Genomic DNA, 18,011 nt, shown 5'->3' on the forward strand with positions numbered 1-18,011 from the left:
TCTCTACACTGGCTCCCTGTAAGAGCTCGCATCCAGTTTAAGACTCTGGTGCTAGCCTACAGGGCAGTGAAAGGAACAGCTCCTTCCTATCTCCAGGCCTTGGTCAAGCCCTACACCCCCGCCCGACCACTTCGCTCTGCTGCCTCGGGCGATTGGTTGCCCCGTTGCTCAGAGGTCCCTGCGGCCGATCCACCCGGTCACAGCTTTTTTCTGTCCTGGCCCCTCAGTGGTGGAATGAACTCCCCACTGACGTCAGGACAGCAGAGTCGCTGCCCATCTTTCGGCGCAAGCTGAAAACTCACCTCTTCAAGAAGTACTACCCTGAGCCTTCCTCGTAGCACTTATTGTATTCGTATTAGTTGTTGCACTCACTGTATTCGTATCAGTTCGCTGCACTTATTGAATTCGTATTCGTTTACTGCACTTATCCTATTTGTAGTAGTTTGTAGCACTTATTGTATTCGTATTAGTCTGTTGCAATTATTGTTTTCGTAGTAATTTGCCTCTGCACTATACTTTTGCTCTGGTTTATGCTTTAAGATGCTTGTTTAAGAAAGGAGATGCACTTATGACTTCTGGTGACTCGTAGTTCTCTTGAATACCTATGTTGAATACACTTCCTGTAAGTCGCTTTGGATAAAAGCGTCTGCTAAATGACTGTAATGTAATGTAATAAAGGATTATCTTATCTTATCTTATCTTATCTCTTTAAAGGTCCATAATATCGGTTGGATCTTTATCTGTCCATCTCACTCTCTAAATGTTACATGCTTCTGATTTTCTTTTCACTGTGGGAAGGATTGAATTGTTTGCGACCTTCACTAAGTGTAAGCCTCACCATCCTCGAGCGTGTGCTGGAACACGTTGTCCGACATACGACTGGCTCCCATGGGCATGTAGGCCACCACGTAGAAGGTGTAGTTGCGAGCCGGCTCCAGGTCATCAATAATGTAGCGAGTTGTATCGTTTCCAATGACAACTTGATATTCCTCGTTGTTTAATCCTGGACAAATGACATTGTAAAAAGAGTTTTATATTAAAACAAAAATATTCAATAGTAATTCTGAATGAGAAATTATTATTTTTCTACAAAGCAAACTGCCCTACATTTTATTTGTATTTCAAATTTTCACAATGTTTACATAAATTACAGCATATTAAAGATTAAAATATATGTATATACTGTATATATTTATATATTATTTTTGTATATATTTATACACACACAAAAGAAGACATCATCATATCCAATCCAACATTTTTTTGTTGATGTTTTCATAATTTAATATGTGTTCAGTTTAATCACCAGTGGGGATACAGTTTATGTATCAAGTAAAAAAAATAAAATAAATAAGATATTGGTCCATTCAACTCTTACTATTTTGTAATCAAACCCAACCACCACAGGTCAAATACAATTTTCCCTTAAAACATTTAATGCATAATCTTGTCATTACAAAATATAGTAAACCTACAGTCTTCACTTCCTGCAGCAGTTTTTTTCATCTCCATGTTCACTTGCACTAGTTTTTCAAATGATTTGCTGTGTAAAATATATTTAATTAGAGCAGATTAGCAAAGTCACACAAAGTTGTATTTGTGTACCGGGTAAAAAAAAACGGACCTGGTCTGATTTCTGACTTGGTAAACAAGGTACTTGAGGAGTAAATTTAAAAAAGCTTTCTCCGTAGTCTGAATGCCGCAGTAAGCCTCTCAGAAAAGTGTAACAAAGTCTGCCTTCCTGTCCAATTCATACCCTCCCACAACTCTCACAGAATACACACTTTTGGACACTACATCACGCCGGCTAATTAGTCCCTCCTTTCATTAGAGCCTCCATTAAGTGCTGAGCTTCTTTCTCTGTAATTTTAGGTTACAGCGTATACTGTCTGATACTCAATGTCAGTGAACAGCCATTCTCTGTGTCACTAAATCTAAATCAAGTGCAGAAAATCCCTGACAGATGCCAGTTATTCAATTAAACAGAGAGAATTTGTTCAGCATGGTCTTTTTATGTTGACCTCCTTATCCCCAACAACATCTAGCAGGTGTTCCTTTCTCTCTAGTTGAATTCTGTACATTTCACCTCCCCAATGGAAGTCAGTGACATTATAATTAAGTGCAGTGGTTGAATGAACATACTGGGTTTTTTTCTCAAATGTTGCATTGTTTGAATTTGACTCTTGTTGTCAACGGCAAGAGTTCCCAGGAAAGCTGAAAGGCTTTTCTGCTGCAACATTTCAACCCTTGTGCTTTAAGTGAATAGCTCTGTGTGCATTCTGCATTTTATCAGCCTAAAGGAAAGTAGCCTGCATCTTGAAATTCAACAGGGCTATAGAGGGTTTAAAGAGGACTACTCCTGTTTGTCAAGAAAAGGCTTTTTGTTCTTCTTTTTTTTAGAGAAGCATTTCTTTTTTCTTCCTTTGACCTCTTCCCTCCAACATAGCATTAACAACAAATAGCCTTCAGCTCCCACAATATAGTTTCTAGACAGGAAGTGGCAAAATTGAAGTTATTTTCTGAGACTTTAAAAAGAAGCTTTGCAGATTTTTAACTGGCTTTTTGTTGTCGCAATGTGGCTGGAAATGGAAGATGTTTGGCATCCCTCCATGTTACCAGTGCCCCGGAGCTCTGAGCTCACCTGCTGGCAATAGACGGCCTGATGAAGCTGAATGAAGCGTTTTGTTTCCTCCGAGGACCCCCGTTGGCAAATTATGTACCATTGCAACTATACAAAGCCAGTGGATGCTAAATTTGTGTTCTTCTCTTTTAAAGGCCACCAACATGAAATGTCTCAATAAATAACTGTAACCTTTCACAGGAGACAGTATCCCTGTGACATAAAGACAATTAAAATCGTATCCCTGTTATCTCTTGATTGTTTTAACGACGCTCACCTTCAGCCTTCATGTAGTGCACTGAGTAAGCAATAACTTTATCAGAGTTATACTGAGGCCTCTCCCACGCCAGGAGGATGGCGGAGCTCGAAACCGTGTCAGCTCGGATCTCCCTGGGAGCACTGGGCCGATCCTCAGACATCACCACGATGAGCCTCGCCATAGAGAGGACCGATCCCTGCTCGTTCTCCGCCTGGCACTGATAGATGGCATCGTCCTCAGGGATGATCTGGTTGATGACCAGTTTGCTATGTGACACAGACACACAAAGATGAAGGATGTGCACACAGATGGCTTCATCCTGAGGCTCCTTTACCAGGGTGTTATCATTCTATAATTACCTTTAACAAGCACTACCAGTTGAATAAGGAGATGGAGCAAATTACAGGGAAACAAAATAAAACCCCATTTGCACTGCTGTAAATAATTCAGTTTCCTTTCTAATGTAACGACGGTAGTGAATTATTTATTTAAACTGTTTTAAATTAGCCAACACAGACTGTTAAACAAGCGTTTCATTGTACAGTAAAAGGAGTGGGGGTTCTTGTTTTCATTATCTCTGTGCATATAGACGCAAATACATGTGACTGGCCGAGAAAGGCATTTATGGATCTCAGGAGTTATTCCCTAAACGGCAAGAGGAATATACCTGTTGTACATCTTGATTCGACCATTGGAGTGAACCTTCTCTCCGTTCTTGAGCCAAGTGATTTGAGGCGTTGGAACTCCTTCTGCTTGACACACAAAGCGGGCGGTACCGGCACGTGGACGGGTCAGGCTCTCTGGCCACTCCACCAAGGAAGGTGGTGCTTTAGAGGAAGAACATCAATGAGAAAAAACATTTGTGAATTATGAATTCTCAAAACAAAATCCCCAAATAAATAGCCAAACTACGGTTTATCTGTACCTAACACAGTGATATTGGCTGAAGCGACTGTATAGTTTCGGGTGCCAGGAGTGGTGGCTCTGCACATATAGACTCCTCCATGCTGGGGCTTGATGTCTGTGATGATGAGGTTGCCGTTCCCCAACACTTTGGTGTTGTAAACATCAATAGACTTGCTGTCCGCTCGGCTCCAGGAAATGATGGGTCGGGGATTGCCTGTGGCCATGCACTCTAGGATGGCACTCTGATGGAGCGACACTGAAATGTTCTGTGGCCCAGCGATGATGCGTGGCCTCTGGGGAACCTGGGGCCTGGGAGCTGCAGGGAGAGGGAGGAAGACAGCTTTAGTGCATGTGGTGTTATGTGACGGATATCGTAGATTTGAGCGAACAAACAAGCCTTTCAACAAACTAGTGACCAGTCTACAACTGCTTGAGAGACTCAAACCAATAACCTCACTCTGATATTGCAGTATTGGTTTTAATATGATAATACTTTCCAAATTTTTCACACCCATCATATTTTATAGGTTCAGGCAAATGTCTACAGCAAACACAGTTTCTGCTTTGTGATGGATATTTTACAACTATACTGTGTGTTGATGCCTTTTACACCAAGCATTTGCAAAAAGAGTATTTCTGGCTCACCTGGGGTGACAGTGAGGGTGGCCTCTGTGCTTCGGCGGCGGCTGGCAATGTTGGTGGAGATGCAACGGTAATTTCCAGCATCTGCCCGCTGCACCCCGTGGATCTGGAGAACACCACTGGGCAGGACTGTGATTCTGGATGACAGAAATATGATACAGCATTTATTACTAACAATATGGAGCAATTATTCAAAAATCATTCGTAATGTCATAGATCTGCTGAAATTTATACCATGAAATTAAACTGAAAACAACGAGTGCATACCTTTCAGTGGCAAGGGGTAATGTTACCCGATTGAATTCCCAAGTGATGATGGAAGGAGGGTGTGCACTGATTTTGCAGGAAAACCTGGCAATTGAGCCTTCAGTCACAACTATAGACGTCGGCTGGATTGAAAAAGCGGAAATACCTGCAGCAAAAGACAGTGACAAGAAACAACTTAATCTTAGTTTCCCCTTCAGAGTATGATGGTATGTTCTTTCTCCCAATATTAGTTATCTAACACAGCTACATTTATCATCTCTCTTCATCTGCATATTGAGGTTGTACATTTGCTATGAAGGCAATAAGGAGAGCAGTACCAGCTTCTACTAACACCCCCCACACACAGAACTAACTGCGTCTTGTACAGTACAATGCTCCCCTGATAGTAGTACTAGATAGCACTCAAGTTTTTAACTCTTTTTAACTCTTTCTAAGACATAGTCAAAAGAAAAATGTTTCCATTGAAGAGTTTCTTTGTTGTGAAAGTTGATGTTTTACTTCACTTAATTTGTTCCTAGATACTAGCTGTGATGTAAAACTTAAGCACATTAGAAGTCTAAGCCAAGGCATGAAATCAGTCCAAAGCCCTACACAACTGCTCACAATGGCCGGGTTAGAGAGATACTCATCAATCAGCAAGGAAGGGTGATACAAGGTGAAGTTAAATCACTATCAATAAAACTTCTATCACTATTATCTTAACGCTATTATAGACATAACGTGTGTGGCAAGTACTGCAAGATGAAAAGATGATTAAATCTTATTATCCATTTCCGAATTACCTATCTTCCTTTCCAAACATATTGATGCATTTCAGACATCCATCCATCTCCGTCAGATTCAGTGGACGTCAGAAAACAGAGTTGCCCATTACCTAAAGCTACAGACCTGCTGAGTGCTGAGAGAAGGTGATGACTGGAGTGGAACGGCTACATCCTGCGTGGATAGGGTTTCCCTGAAACTGAGCTGTTGTCGGCCACCAGCTGAGCAGCAAGCACATAAGGCTCAACATGAATAACAATAAGGCCTTTAATGGAGATCCGAACAGCCAACAGAAGTGCATGCATTTGATAAAGATTTAAGTTGTTTTAGCATTTTTGGCAGTGTTTCCTTCTGGGCCATATTAGCCCTAAAAGCCATTAGGGTCACCCACTGCTGCACAGTCCCCCTTTGTGCTAAAAAGGCTGCAGAAGCCTGAGGTCAGTCATTTGTTAAAAGAAATCAATTGCACTACTGTTTGTGACAGAGAGCAAATACTGTGATTATCAGAAAACAATAAGCATAACAGCATGCTAACATGTTATTTGTCATAACAATAATACATGGTACAAACAGAGATGGACAAATCAATAGACTGCTAATGATTTTTCTGATGGACCAGAAAGATAAAGCTGTATAACTTTGTATTTGTAAATTACATGATTCATAATTTCCCTAGGTCCGTTTCAAGATGCAAAACTGCGACTTGCCTTTAGGATGAAACTGTCATCTCCCAAATAAATGATAAACAAACACTCTGTGATGCTCTTTGACCTCCGTGCACACATCCAAAGCATCAGGCTGCAGTGAGCCATCAGCACTCAGCAAAGAAGACACAGAAAGGAGCAGGAAACAGAGCATCAAGTTGAAACCACATCTGTCACGTATTCAGTGTGGAAAATAAAAAATTTAAAATCTAAATTGGTTTTATTCTGCCACAATCTTTTGAAGATCTTGCATGGAACCCACAGACACACATGGCTAACCTTAATTTTGATAAATTAATGTATTTATTTACTAAATGAGTAACTAAACTAAAAAATGGAAACAACCATAAACACTGAAAAAACATAAATGTATAAATTATTTGTACTAATTTGGCTATATATATATTTTTTCAACAGTTACATGCAACACCATGCTGTGGTAACTTTTGCTTTCGAAAAAAGTCCACAGGCAATCCCTCCACTGCCATAAACACACTGTAGTGACTATGAGGGCCATGATGGATGGCGATGTGCAAGCAGTGTTGCCAGGTGTTGTGGTGCTAAACAGCAGGAGAGCTCTAACTGCCAAAAAAAAACATTCAATGAATTATGACTTTTACACAACTGACAGCGCTTTGCCTCCAAGTCTAGCTGACATCTGTGGAGGAAAGCGCGTCTCATGGCCAAAAGAAGGGTGATAGTTTTGGTTTCTCAGATAAGATTTTGAATAATAATGTTTTGTATTTCTGATAACTAGATTATTTTAAATAAATGTAATGATTAGTTAGTTTTGGAGATGTATTTCATGATGGCTGCTTGGCCTATTTTTTCCACTGTCATAGTGTCGTGACAGGACTCAATCAAAGAGACTTGAGAGAAGTATGAATCTAAAGGACCCTTTTTATTAAATGAATGGATGTTGTTTACAACCCCATATTCCCACGTCATGTGGGATATCATTCTTGTCGGACAAGAGGCCAACTGTCGTCACAATCACATCCTTTCACCATAGACACATTTAATCAAATTAGTCTTGAGCTGTTACCCCTCTTAGCTCCGCTGTGGTTGTTTGATGTGAAGACAGAAGCAGGGAGGGGCATCCAACCCCCCCCCCACATGCACACCGTCTCCCACATCTCCCACCCCCGAGTGTTAACGCAGGCTCTTACAAAAATGCCATTTATGTGCTGAAGTGATATGACTGCAGGGCATGAGAGACGAGCTGCACTGATCCTCTGCCTCACTACTTTGCCTTTCAGTCAAATAATGCTGGATTGACAAACAGGGGGATGATCATTGATTATTGATAAACTACTAAGACAAGGAGGAAAATCTATAAGTGTTAGGGTTTGTGGAGCATTGGCCAGAGCACTCCTAGCTGAAAATAGGAGGCTGACCTTCTGCTTAGAGCGATAATGTTTGCCAAGGGGCATCTAATGTGTAGATGAAATGATCAAAGCAAACATGTCAAGCTGTTTGTTATTTACTTTAACTATCTGCCTTGAGCCATCTTCTACTTGTTTAATCCACCAATATATATAAATATAAAATGGGTTTTGTTTGCCATAACACTTTAGTCAACTAGAAGAAGACGAGGAATAGAATAAAGAAGAACACATTCCTAAGCCTATTCCCCAAAAGCATGAAGAAACATTTTTGACTTCCCAGCAATCTCACCTCTCACCTTTGACCTCCACAAATCATGGTTAACACCCAACTCAGAGCCCTACATGAACACCCTAAACCAGCACTACTGCTCACAGCAAACCTCCTAGAAATCTCCCAGTTCGTTTTCCAGCTGTGGAGTCTTTAAAAGCTGTTTTGTAATCATATCCTTTTCTTCTGTATTGATGACATGTTAAATGTTACTACAACAAATAAAACAACACATGAGGTACAGCTGTTAAATGTTGAACCACAGTGTTAAACCAACTGCTTGCTTGATGTGAAGTGACAGCAATGTCCACAGTTCATAATTCAGAGCTAAAGATATACAAATATGAGTCCGTCAACATGCCTCATTTATTACAGTGCATTCCCCCGAAGAATGATATATTTGCTTCACTTCAGCTCGCAACAGATGGGCCTGCTGATGCCAGAAGCTCAACAAACTGAAGGTCAGTGGACAGGTCATGCCCAAACAAAGGTTCCCTTACAAATACCAGGAATTAGTTCAGCCCTCTCTCCTCTGGTTACTGTGGTCAGTTTCTCAGTCACGGCACAGCACAGCACAGAACAGAATAGTCTACCTGCAAGTGAGCTTGAACACTGACAAAGTAGTCAGAGTGACAAACACAGAGAGCACATTTTACACATATCATCTAAAAAAATATGCACTGTTGTCTTATTCAGGAAAGGAAACACAGTATCAAAAAGATAGCACTTTAAATATCACTTTAATCTGCTGCATTGTCAATGTGAAATATCTGTTACTGTATGTGTTAAGATGGCTTTTATGTTTTTTTTTATGTTTATTTAAAGCAACAGGGTGAAGCACTCTGCCCAAGAAAAAATTCCTCTTGGGGACAATAAAGTTTATTTATCTGTTTATCTATCATTTTCTCTATCTATCTATCTATCTATCTATCTATCTATCTATCTATCTATCTATCTATCTATCTATCTATCTATCTATCTATCTATCTATCTATCTATCTATCTATCTATGAAAAGTGCTGTTTTGCTAAATCAAAACGCTGAAATTATTCTGGAATAAACAAAATACTTTTCCGTAAATGTTGTCATAGACAGTAAGTGACAGTATGTTAACTTAAATCTGGTTTTAGCATTGTCGATGACAGAAGCGGTTTATGTTCAGTTATGTAATGTTAAGCTAGTTCAACTATGTGGATAGCCATGATGGCCCCCAACCATCCTCAACCCCCAGGGTCCAATCTTTTAGGGGAGACAGTAAAATTGATCATCTTCTCCTGATCCTGCAAGCTGCATGCTAAATGGATGGCTTTCAGCATCAGGGGGCCCATGAATCACTGAAACCATAAATAAAAGTTTTACATGTACTCTTATTTTGCACCACATTCCCTTGAACTTAAATGCACCACATGGTAACACCAAAATAAGTTTTAAAGTCCATTAACTCATTCCACAACTCCCACTGAAAAAAGCCACTTTTTAATTGAGTGATGAGCCCTTTTCAACGTTCAGTGACCCCACTGCACATTAATAAAAGGCTCTTGGCAAAAAAGAGCGCTGATAAGCAAGAAGGGAAATAATTCAAAGCTGTAAAAGCCCACAAATCGATCACTAGGTGGCTGGCAGATGTGCTGCTGCTACACACAGGCTGCAGGACAGTCAAGTGACCACTGGCCTGGCTAAACAAAGAACTATTCCCATGAGCAGCGTGACCTCTGAAAGCACCGTGCGTGCGGTGGGGGAGCGGTGTTGGAAGGAGAATTCATCCCCTCCTCCAACCCCTTATCTCTGCTACAAAGTTTTCCAATCATTCAACAGCAACCTCCACTCACCACAGACAGTGGCTTCATTGTCTTTAATCTGCATATAATAACATAGAGCTAAACAAGGAGTTCTGTAAATAGCTAGATTCTATTTTTAAAAACAGCTTTAGACTTTGTAATGGCGTATTAGAAAAAATAAGTTGATGGAAGATAACAAATTAAAAGTTGTGTTATATAATACGTCAGATAATAAAGAGAGTAGACCCACTGATGAATATAGGAGCAACTGATAAAACTAGATGAGCATCCTGAATAGTTGTAGGAAAGATTTAAGTCCTGTGTGCTGTCTCACTGCCCTCCATCTATTGAACAACTTAAAGAAACCTTTGACCTCTGGGCCTGCCGTTCAAGGGAACCATGGTAACCTTTCGTGTCCAGCAGAGGAGAAAAAAAAGAGGCCAGGCTTTGAGTTTTCTCACATCAGGCCATTTCATTCATTCGCCCCACAGCTCACACTGTGCAAGGTTTGCTTTCGTCTTATTGGGCTTTCTAATTGTGCCGAGCCAGTGCTGGTCAGAACCATTCCTTAGCAACTTAAAATAATGCTGTGGTCCTGGCCTGACTGCCTCTGGACACACCATTAAGTTAAAATAAACTTTGTACATGAACAGCAGCAGCTCCTTAAAATAACTCCCTTGAAGCTCATTCTGATATCAGCTTTAAACACAAATAAAAAAATAATTATATGCAGTATAAGATATCTTCTATCTGTATCTGTGATAGTGACCTTACCAGCTAGAAACAAGCACACTAAAACTGTAATCTAGGATGCCATTACAATGCACTGGCACTTATGCTGCGGGAGATAAAAAGTTGGATCGGTACATCCCTTAAACAGATTGCTTTGGGCGACAGTTGCAAATTAAGAGGTCACCACAAAACAAGCACTTTGCTAAATTACTTTTCATTCATCAAGCAACAACAGCATACACCTTAATGAGTCACTATTTTTGTTTCATTTCAAGTTAAAATCAGTATAGTAATCATAAATAAATGCACTCCATCAGTGTGAATGTGACAACATAATGTTATGTAACACAGCTGAGCTGTTAATAAATGTATCCTACAACACAGGCCCTCTACTTTCTACATGATTGAGCAGACGCCCTACATTTCAGCTGTTCCTGGAGCTGGTGATTTGTCCCCACACTGTGACGCATCAATACTGCCAGGGTACAGCAGAGCATTATCATTACAGACCGGTCATTGATTTTCTTAAACTACCATCATGTCTGAAACCATCCAGACTGCAATGCAAATGTTAAACTCGACATCTCTGGGCAAATTTTACCATCTGACAGTGCCTACTCTACTCCAACATAGAGGCCAAAATTGAGCCATACAGATGGGATGAGAAAATCTGATATATTTCTCAGTTTTTATTCCTTATGCGCCTGTGATCACATGGAACAAGAGGACAAAAGGGAAGCTAACTCAGGAGACAATCTCTCTACTGAAATCCCCATCAATCTGAAGTCTATCGACAAAAGTCACATGGTGAGGATCATGTGTCACATTCCTTTTCATCGCGGCCAAATCCCTTCTCACCTTTGTGCTTTAGCAAACCAATGTTTAAGGTTACCCTCCATCAGCATCAGATTCCTCAAAAGAACAACTAGCAGGTCCAAAGTTTCAGTACATGAGCATGGGATTGAAAAACTCACCAAGGGTACTATTCCTGCAGACATAAAACATCTTCTAAAGGTCTAAGCTATTGGAAAGCAATTGGTAGCATGAGTCTGATTAAGATGGATATCTAATTGGCTCTGGAAAGGATGTACTGAGGCTCCCCACTTGTTACACTATGCCTCTTTCATATGAGGAATTAACATGTGAAAAGACCTCGGGACACAGTGACACTTCAAATTCATGTTTAGTTAACATAGACCAAATTCAAATGATCACGCAATGACAAAATCTCTTAGCACACCGAACAGGTCATGACAACAGGCCGGTCATAGAACAGAGCCATGCTGTTTAAGGAGGACTGCCACCCTGACTTTTACATCAAAATGTAAACTTAGAATCAATCTCTGATGTTTAACTTTCACAATTAATGTAATTAGCCTTTCAGGGGTGAACAGATCCAGCTGTCTGTCCACTGATATCAGGACAAACAATTGCCAGCAAAGAAACCCTTTTCTTTTGCGAGCATGGGGGGACAATGTGGACAAAAAAAGGCAGAGTGAAAAGCTTTTCACCCTTTCACCAGAGAAGTGAGGCAGAAAACAATTGTGTGCAAGGCCTCCAGCCCCTGCTGACCTGGTAAGACCTGCAATAAAGTTTGGTCATTTAGACACTCGGGGTAAGGCAGCGGTACTGGGAAACAGCAATTCACATTTGTGTGTGTGTGCGTATGTGTGTGGGCACACCTCTCGCTGCAACCCCCGCTGATACCTCTGTGTCCTTCAACTGAGCATTTCTCAGGTATGTGCAAATTTTATGAGCTTCCAGATAGACCCTCAAGCAGGTCTAAGGGGTATTTAAAACTAACTAGTAAAGCTTACTGGCAGCCTTTATCACCTCTTAACTTCAAACTATAAAGCATGTATACCACTCAAATAATTAATGAACTAAATATACTTTGTAAGTACCAGAAAATATCTGCGTTAAGATTCATGAAGTTAAGTACAACTTCAGAATCATCTATGTAACCTAACTATTCCAAAAGTGTCGATGCTGATCTTAGAGGAAAACATTTTTTTAGCATGACAGCAGACTTTTTTTTCTGTTAAAAGAAAACTATCAGAAGTAATTTTAAAGCAAATTGGATCACATTGAGGTTGAATTAACTTTAAAGTTAAACAATCTTCCACTATGGAATAACATGGAAACAAGGAATACAATACTACCCCAAGACAAAACATGCAAAACAGCCATTTTGCATAAAATCTTATTTCAGCAATGTTAAATATGCATGTTTTTTGTACAAGTGAACGCATCGCAGGCAGAGTAAAAGGGTTGAAATACATTCTGCAAAAGTGGCACAGCAAGATGCATGGCCCTTGGTGTGGGAGGAGGGGATGTAATGTCCCAAAAGACCAACTCTGCCTGAAGCTTCCCCCCCCTTAAAATACGAAGCCAACTTGCACAGCACCGGAGGAGAAAGCATTCCAAAAGGACAATTCTTCAAGCGATCAGGGTGCAATAACATGAAAGCCCCAGCCAGTGAATAGGGGTCATCTGCTCTTTAGCATTGGAGAGCAGATCTCCTGGACAGCTCCTGACCTTTCAAATCTGCTGCCCCTTCATTAACACACCAATGGGCATATTCCTCTTCCAAACAGATTCTTTTTCGGGCTCTAACTTTGAAGCCTTTCTCTCCGTTCCCTCACTGCTTCCACCAAAGCTGGCCTCAAATGCAACACTGAACAGCAAAATAAAGCAATTTGTAAACTTCCATGAAGAATTTATTCAGGGAGATTTGAATCTCACCGAATGATTGCGGCAAATAAATGGTAGCAAAGAGCCAGAATACAAGACTTTAGACTCTGTCTGAACATGATTATAGTTTTCCATCACCTACATCTCATCTCATGTCCTCAACAATTCCAATCTGACTTCAGCACAATACTCACTTGCGATTGTAAGACGGGCTTTCTGGCTCAGGATTGCGCCATACTTGTTCTGAGCAAGGCACTGATAGAGCCCTTCATCTGATTTGTCTCCTCTTCTGCTCTCCACCTCTGAAATATAAAGGGAGCCATTGGAGAGATGGTACACCCTTTCGTTCTCCACCACTTTTACTCCATTCTTGAGCCATCTGACGTCAATGGGTGACTCTCCATGTGCCTGACAGTCCAAAATAACGGCTTCTCTCCGCATGGCAGTGACATCATGGGGCTCCTTGATGAAAAATAACTCACTAAAGCATAAAACACCTGTAGAAAGAGAGAAGGAAAGCATGTGAGTGGAGGTGGTCATCAGCATGGGGTCAGCACTGAAATGAGTCTAGTACAACTACTGGTTTAAAGTGATTTAAAAGGTTAGTTTTCATTACATTTATTGGAGGCTGTGGTTCAGGATCCTATGGATCAGTGGTTATCGTCTCAGATGGATCCAAGTGTGACACTAATCATAACACCCTTGTAAGGTGACATTTTACATTTGAGAGGGTCGGTAGATCTACTGTCCTGTGCTGTAATCACATTGTAGCTTTCATTACCACTTCAATCCCATTACTTACGGCTCATAAAGTCACCAGCTGAAGGTGAAACTGTCGATCCTATTAGTCCCTTTAGTTATCACAGAAACCTAATGCTGAACTCTCAGAATGAGCTTTATGTAATGTTTCATTAATGGGACCTTTGTGGAACAAATCAAGGAACAATGTCATTCCTCCTAATTCAATACAAACAGAATACACTGCAGGTACTTCTGATTCAAAGCAATAACATGACAACCTGCAACAAGCAGAGGAAAGGACCATCCATGAAGCATGGTCACAGTATGTAGTCTTTCCTGAGCAATATCTCCAACTCCAGCTCTATGTTTTATATGATATGTTTTGATTCTGTATCAGCAAATTGTTCTTTGTTGGATTAACACACTGCTTATCTCTCATTTCAGCTCTGTAATTGGATGACCATGGTAAGAAGATCACAGAGTCAAACTGTAACTAAATACTTCTTAATACTTAACAGTATAAATACTGTCAGTTTACTCTCAAAGCATCAATTCGATGTGCTTAAATATGCCTTTTTTTATTTATTTAAATATATCCACAACATAACTATACTCTTATCAGTAGCAGTTAGAGCCGGTAAACTGAGTGAAGCCACTGATGAGAAACATTCAGCCGTTAACTATTTAAGGTAACGTTAACTATTTATATCAGATTTAAACGAAGCTGGCGTTCGAAAAACAAACGGCTTGAAAGTTAACTGATGGTTTTTTTTATGACAATTGTGTAAATAAGTAACCACATTGTTAACGTTAATTTATTACGAAATGTAAATGCCGAAACCGGTTAATCAAGTTATCGTGACGACATTGTGGTGTATTGGTGTCCCGAGGTGACCGGACAGGCTCCGGTTGATTCTCATCGACTCTGGAGCAGCGTGCAGTCGAACCAACCGTCAACGTCCAGCCGTTAAGTCACAGAGGCGCTTTAAACGTAGCGACAGTAACGCACGTTGGGTAACCGTTGGAGTGACGTTAAAGGTCCGCTGATGAGCGTCCACAGTCAGACGTGGAGCGTCACGGACAGTCACAGGGATGCTCCTGGTTGTTAAGAGTTTTAACATATAACTGAAAACGTTGCTTACCTGAGATTGGAAGAAAAACGACAAAGCACAGCAAACGCTGATATAGTTTCCTTTTGACAGGCTCCATTTATCTACATGAATTGTCTGTGCATTCTAGCTACTCTCTCATGGCTGTGTCCTCCAGGGGAGCTGCGTTAGTACTGGGGAGGACCGGCGGTGCTGAGAGCTGCAGGAGTTTAGTTTCCCTCCTCTGGGGATGGACATTAGTCAATTAATCACGTCAGTGGGTCTGAATGAAGCTTTTAGTCCAGCGCCACCTAGCGTTAGTTAAACACAATGCGTTCACCTCTGTGCTTCCCCTGGTCCAACTGTGCTGTGGTCACTGTGTTAATAAATACATAGTAGGCTGTGTTAATGCTGGAGGTATTCCAGCACTGTCCACTTCATGATTGCATAATGTGTCACATTCTTAAAGTATATATCATAAGAAATATAAAACACCTACATCCCAGTCAAAAGTTTGGACACGCCTTCTCATTCAACTACTTTGAAGAATGTAAAATATAAAACATATTCTGGTTTGTTGAGCATTTGTTTGTTTACCACATAATTCCATATGTGTTCCTTCATAGTTTGGATGTCTTCAATATTAATCTACAATGTAGAAAAAAATAAAAAATAAAGAAAAACCATTGAATGAGAAGGTGTGTCCAAACTTTTGACTGGTACTGTATGTCTATCTGCAAATAAACTATTGTTAGTAACTACAGCTGTTATATAAATGTAATGGAGTAAAAGGTACAATACATCCCTCTGATACTCGTGGGGTAAAGTGTTAGCATAGATATGAGCCCCCACTTATTAACTTAATTTACACCTAATTAATGTTGGAGTACGCACCATGTACATTTTCACACAAGGCCCCTTTATAAGACAGGTAGACAAGACAGCTAAACACAAAGCATCCACCTGGAGGCCCTTATCATTTCAGTTGATAATATATTTTAATTTGAACTTTACCAAACAAATGTCTTGTAAACCAAATAACAAACCATTTGAATCATAGGGCCTTCAGGGAACCTCATGGTCTGGAGCTCCTACGCAGCTGCCCTCTTTACCTGTAGGTCCTAAGCCAGCCATGAGGATGTCTCACAAAAATGGCAATAAATGGTGGTAATTATGTAGTGTTCTTGTGTATATCTGTAGATGTTAATTATATGCAGGTGGGGTACACTGAGAAAAAAAGACACTTTTCTGAAATGTAAATATGTTTGTTTGCATTCGTGGTATCTCAAATGCTTTCAGTAGATGTCATACATTGGCAACAAACACTTTTTACTGCAATGGTATGACAAGAACGACAACCTATCAGTCACATCATGCTGAGGTTCACCCATCCAATAAATGAGTAATAGTAGTTTAGCCAACTGGAGAAGAGCTGCTGCATGTCCTGATGTCTCTGACTCAGGTGCCATCTGATGAATAAAGAGCAATGTGTACTTTACAGGGGTGGAAAGCCCAATACAAGTACTTTCAATGATGTAGCAATATAGTATTCTTGTGCACCTTAAAGTTTTTAAGCACATACTAAATCAGTAATCCTATGAAGAAGTACATTTTTGATTGTGTATTTTACTAGAATGCATTGCATTGATTGGAGCATCCTTTCATTCACAAGGAATAACTCAATAACACGGCATGCTTTGTATCAATAACTTTAAAAACAGATACACTGTTTTTTGTATAAGATGGTTCTGACACCAAAATGATGAATGCTTTGTACATTTTCCTAACAATGGGAGTTCAACACTCGTACACAGATATTGTTGTCTCACTTGCTCAACCAACCCACTCTTCCTTATCAATACATGTGAAGCTGTATTGATAAGGGCAGATCCCTCAGTTTCAGAGACCAACTGCCCACCAAATGTTCTCTACAGACTGAAAAAAACCATGTTAATGGAAATGAATTTGTCCTTTAAAACTGGGTCCTGCACTTAAGAGGAAGCATTGATAGGAGCAAGACAGCTGCTGTGTCAATGTCGATATTGATCCAATGTCCATCACTTATTGTGGAGAGAGATCAAACCCCCTCCCTCCCACGGTCCTACCACCCTCCCTCTGTGAACCTTTTTCAGCAGCGGGCAGCCCAGCTGTGATGTCCAGTTAATCAGAAAACAAAACACACTCATGAAAAGCTGAACACTTCAATACAAAATGTTGCAGAAATACTTGTGATAAACTTACTGTGTCACAGGCTTTACCATATATGTTTATTGTATTTTTAAAATACCATTTATTCACTTGTTAAATACATTTTAAAATATGGAGGACCATTTGTTTAAAGATTCAAAATGCCTCAATTAACTACGTTTTAGCCATTTGTGTTGGTTTCCCCTAAACAAATGTATTAAAAAGTCACTAATAAAAGATTATTGTCATCATCAAGGTTTCTTCACATTTTCCTGAATTTGAAATTGGAACAGAAATTTGTTTTGATCTGATAACTTAGGTGTAATTTAAGTCAGATAACTAATAACCTATTTTAAAAAGAAATCGGTTCCAAGTGTCCTTCCAAAACAATTTTCTTCCATAGTTGTCATGTAGCAATGTGAAAAAAGAGGTTAATATAAATATAAATGTAATAGTTTCTGGTAAAAAATTATGTAAATATTCCAATTAATCAAAACAATATAACCTCTTTAAACACATGTTGTTAAAATGATATATTGTGCCACAATACTAGTAATGTTTCCTTGTAAAGTCTACTGTGAATACAGTTATATGCAAAGTGTATAACTATATTATTTAACCAAATGATGATACACAGCCTTATTGCAGATGGCAGGCACTTCTCTTACATAACGTGAGAAAGTGAGAGCATGGCCTCATTCATGGTCACTGTGGCTTTCCCCAGGGTGTTTAATTAATCAAGAATTCAGTTTTGGCACCTGCCAATATGGCCAAGTTTGTGGGTGGAGAGATGTTCAGCCTGATGTGAACTCGGGTCAAGCTCTGCGACCGGATCAATGGAGTAAAAGTAATTATCAGGTTATGAATGCTGGTAAGGCTGTGGGTAAAGGGGAGCCAGCTTTCCCAGGACCCGCTGTCATTGGCTGAGGTCTGTGTCTTCCTGCTGGCCCCACATGCCCATCCCCGCTGACCCCT

General features: G+C 40.1%; 1 protein-coding gene across 1 annotated transcript in view; it reads right to left on the reverse strand.

Moving 5' to 3' along the window:
- Nucleotides 1–14,988, reverse strand: part of prtga (protogenin homolog a (Gallus gallus)) — a 29,294-nt gene extending 14,306 nt beyond the window's left edge. The window contains exons 1-8 of the mRNA XM_054617165.1: nucleotides 14,904–14,988; nucleotides 13,215–13,517; nucleotides 4,695–4,839; nucleotides 4,431–4,564; nucleotides 3,805–4,101; nucleotides 3,547–3,706; nucleotides 2,898–3,145; nucleotides 839–1,003 (exon numbers count right to left, since the gene is read on the reverse strand). Of these exons, the coding sequence (XP_054473140.1) occupies nucleotides 839–1,003; nucleotides 2,898–3,145; nucleotides 3,547–3,706; nucleotides 3,805–4,101; nucleotides 4,431–4,564; nucleotides 4,695–4,839; nucleotides 13,215–13,517; nucleotides 14,904–14,970 (1,519 nt within the window). The 5' untranslated portion in view covers nucleotides 14,971–14,988. The remainder of the gene's footprint in view (nucleotides 1–838; nucleotides 1,004–2,897; nucleotides 3,146–3,546; nucleotides 3,707–3,804; nucleotides 4,102–4,430; nucleotides 4,565–4,694; nucleotides 4,840–13,214; nucleotides 13,518–14,903) is intronic.
- Between the last annotated feature and the right edge of the window lie 3,023 nt (nucleotides 14,989–18,011).

Source organism: Anoplopoma fimbria, chromosome 2 (genome assembly GCF_027596085.1).
Source record: "Anoplopoma fimbria isolate UVic2021 breed Golden Eagle Sablefish chromosome 2, Afim_UVic_2022, whole genome shotgun sequence".
In the NCBI taxonomy this organism is placed as follows: domain Eukaryota; kingdom Metazoa; phylum Chordata; class Actinopteri; order Perciformes; family Anoplopomatidae; genus Anoplopoma; species Anoplopoma fimbria.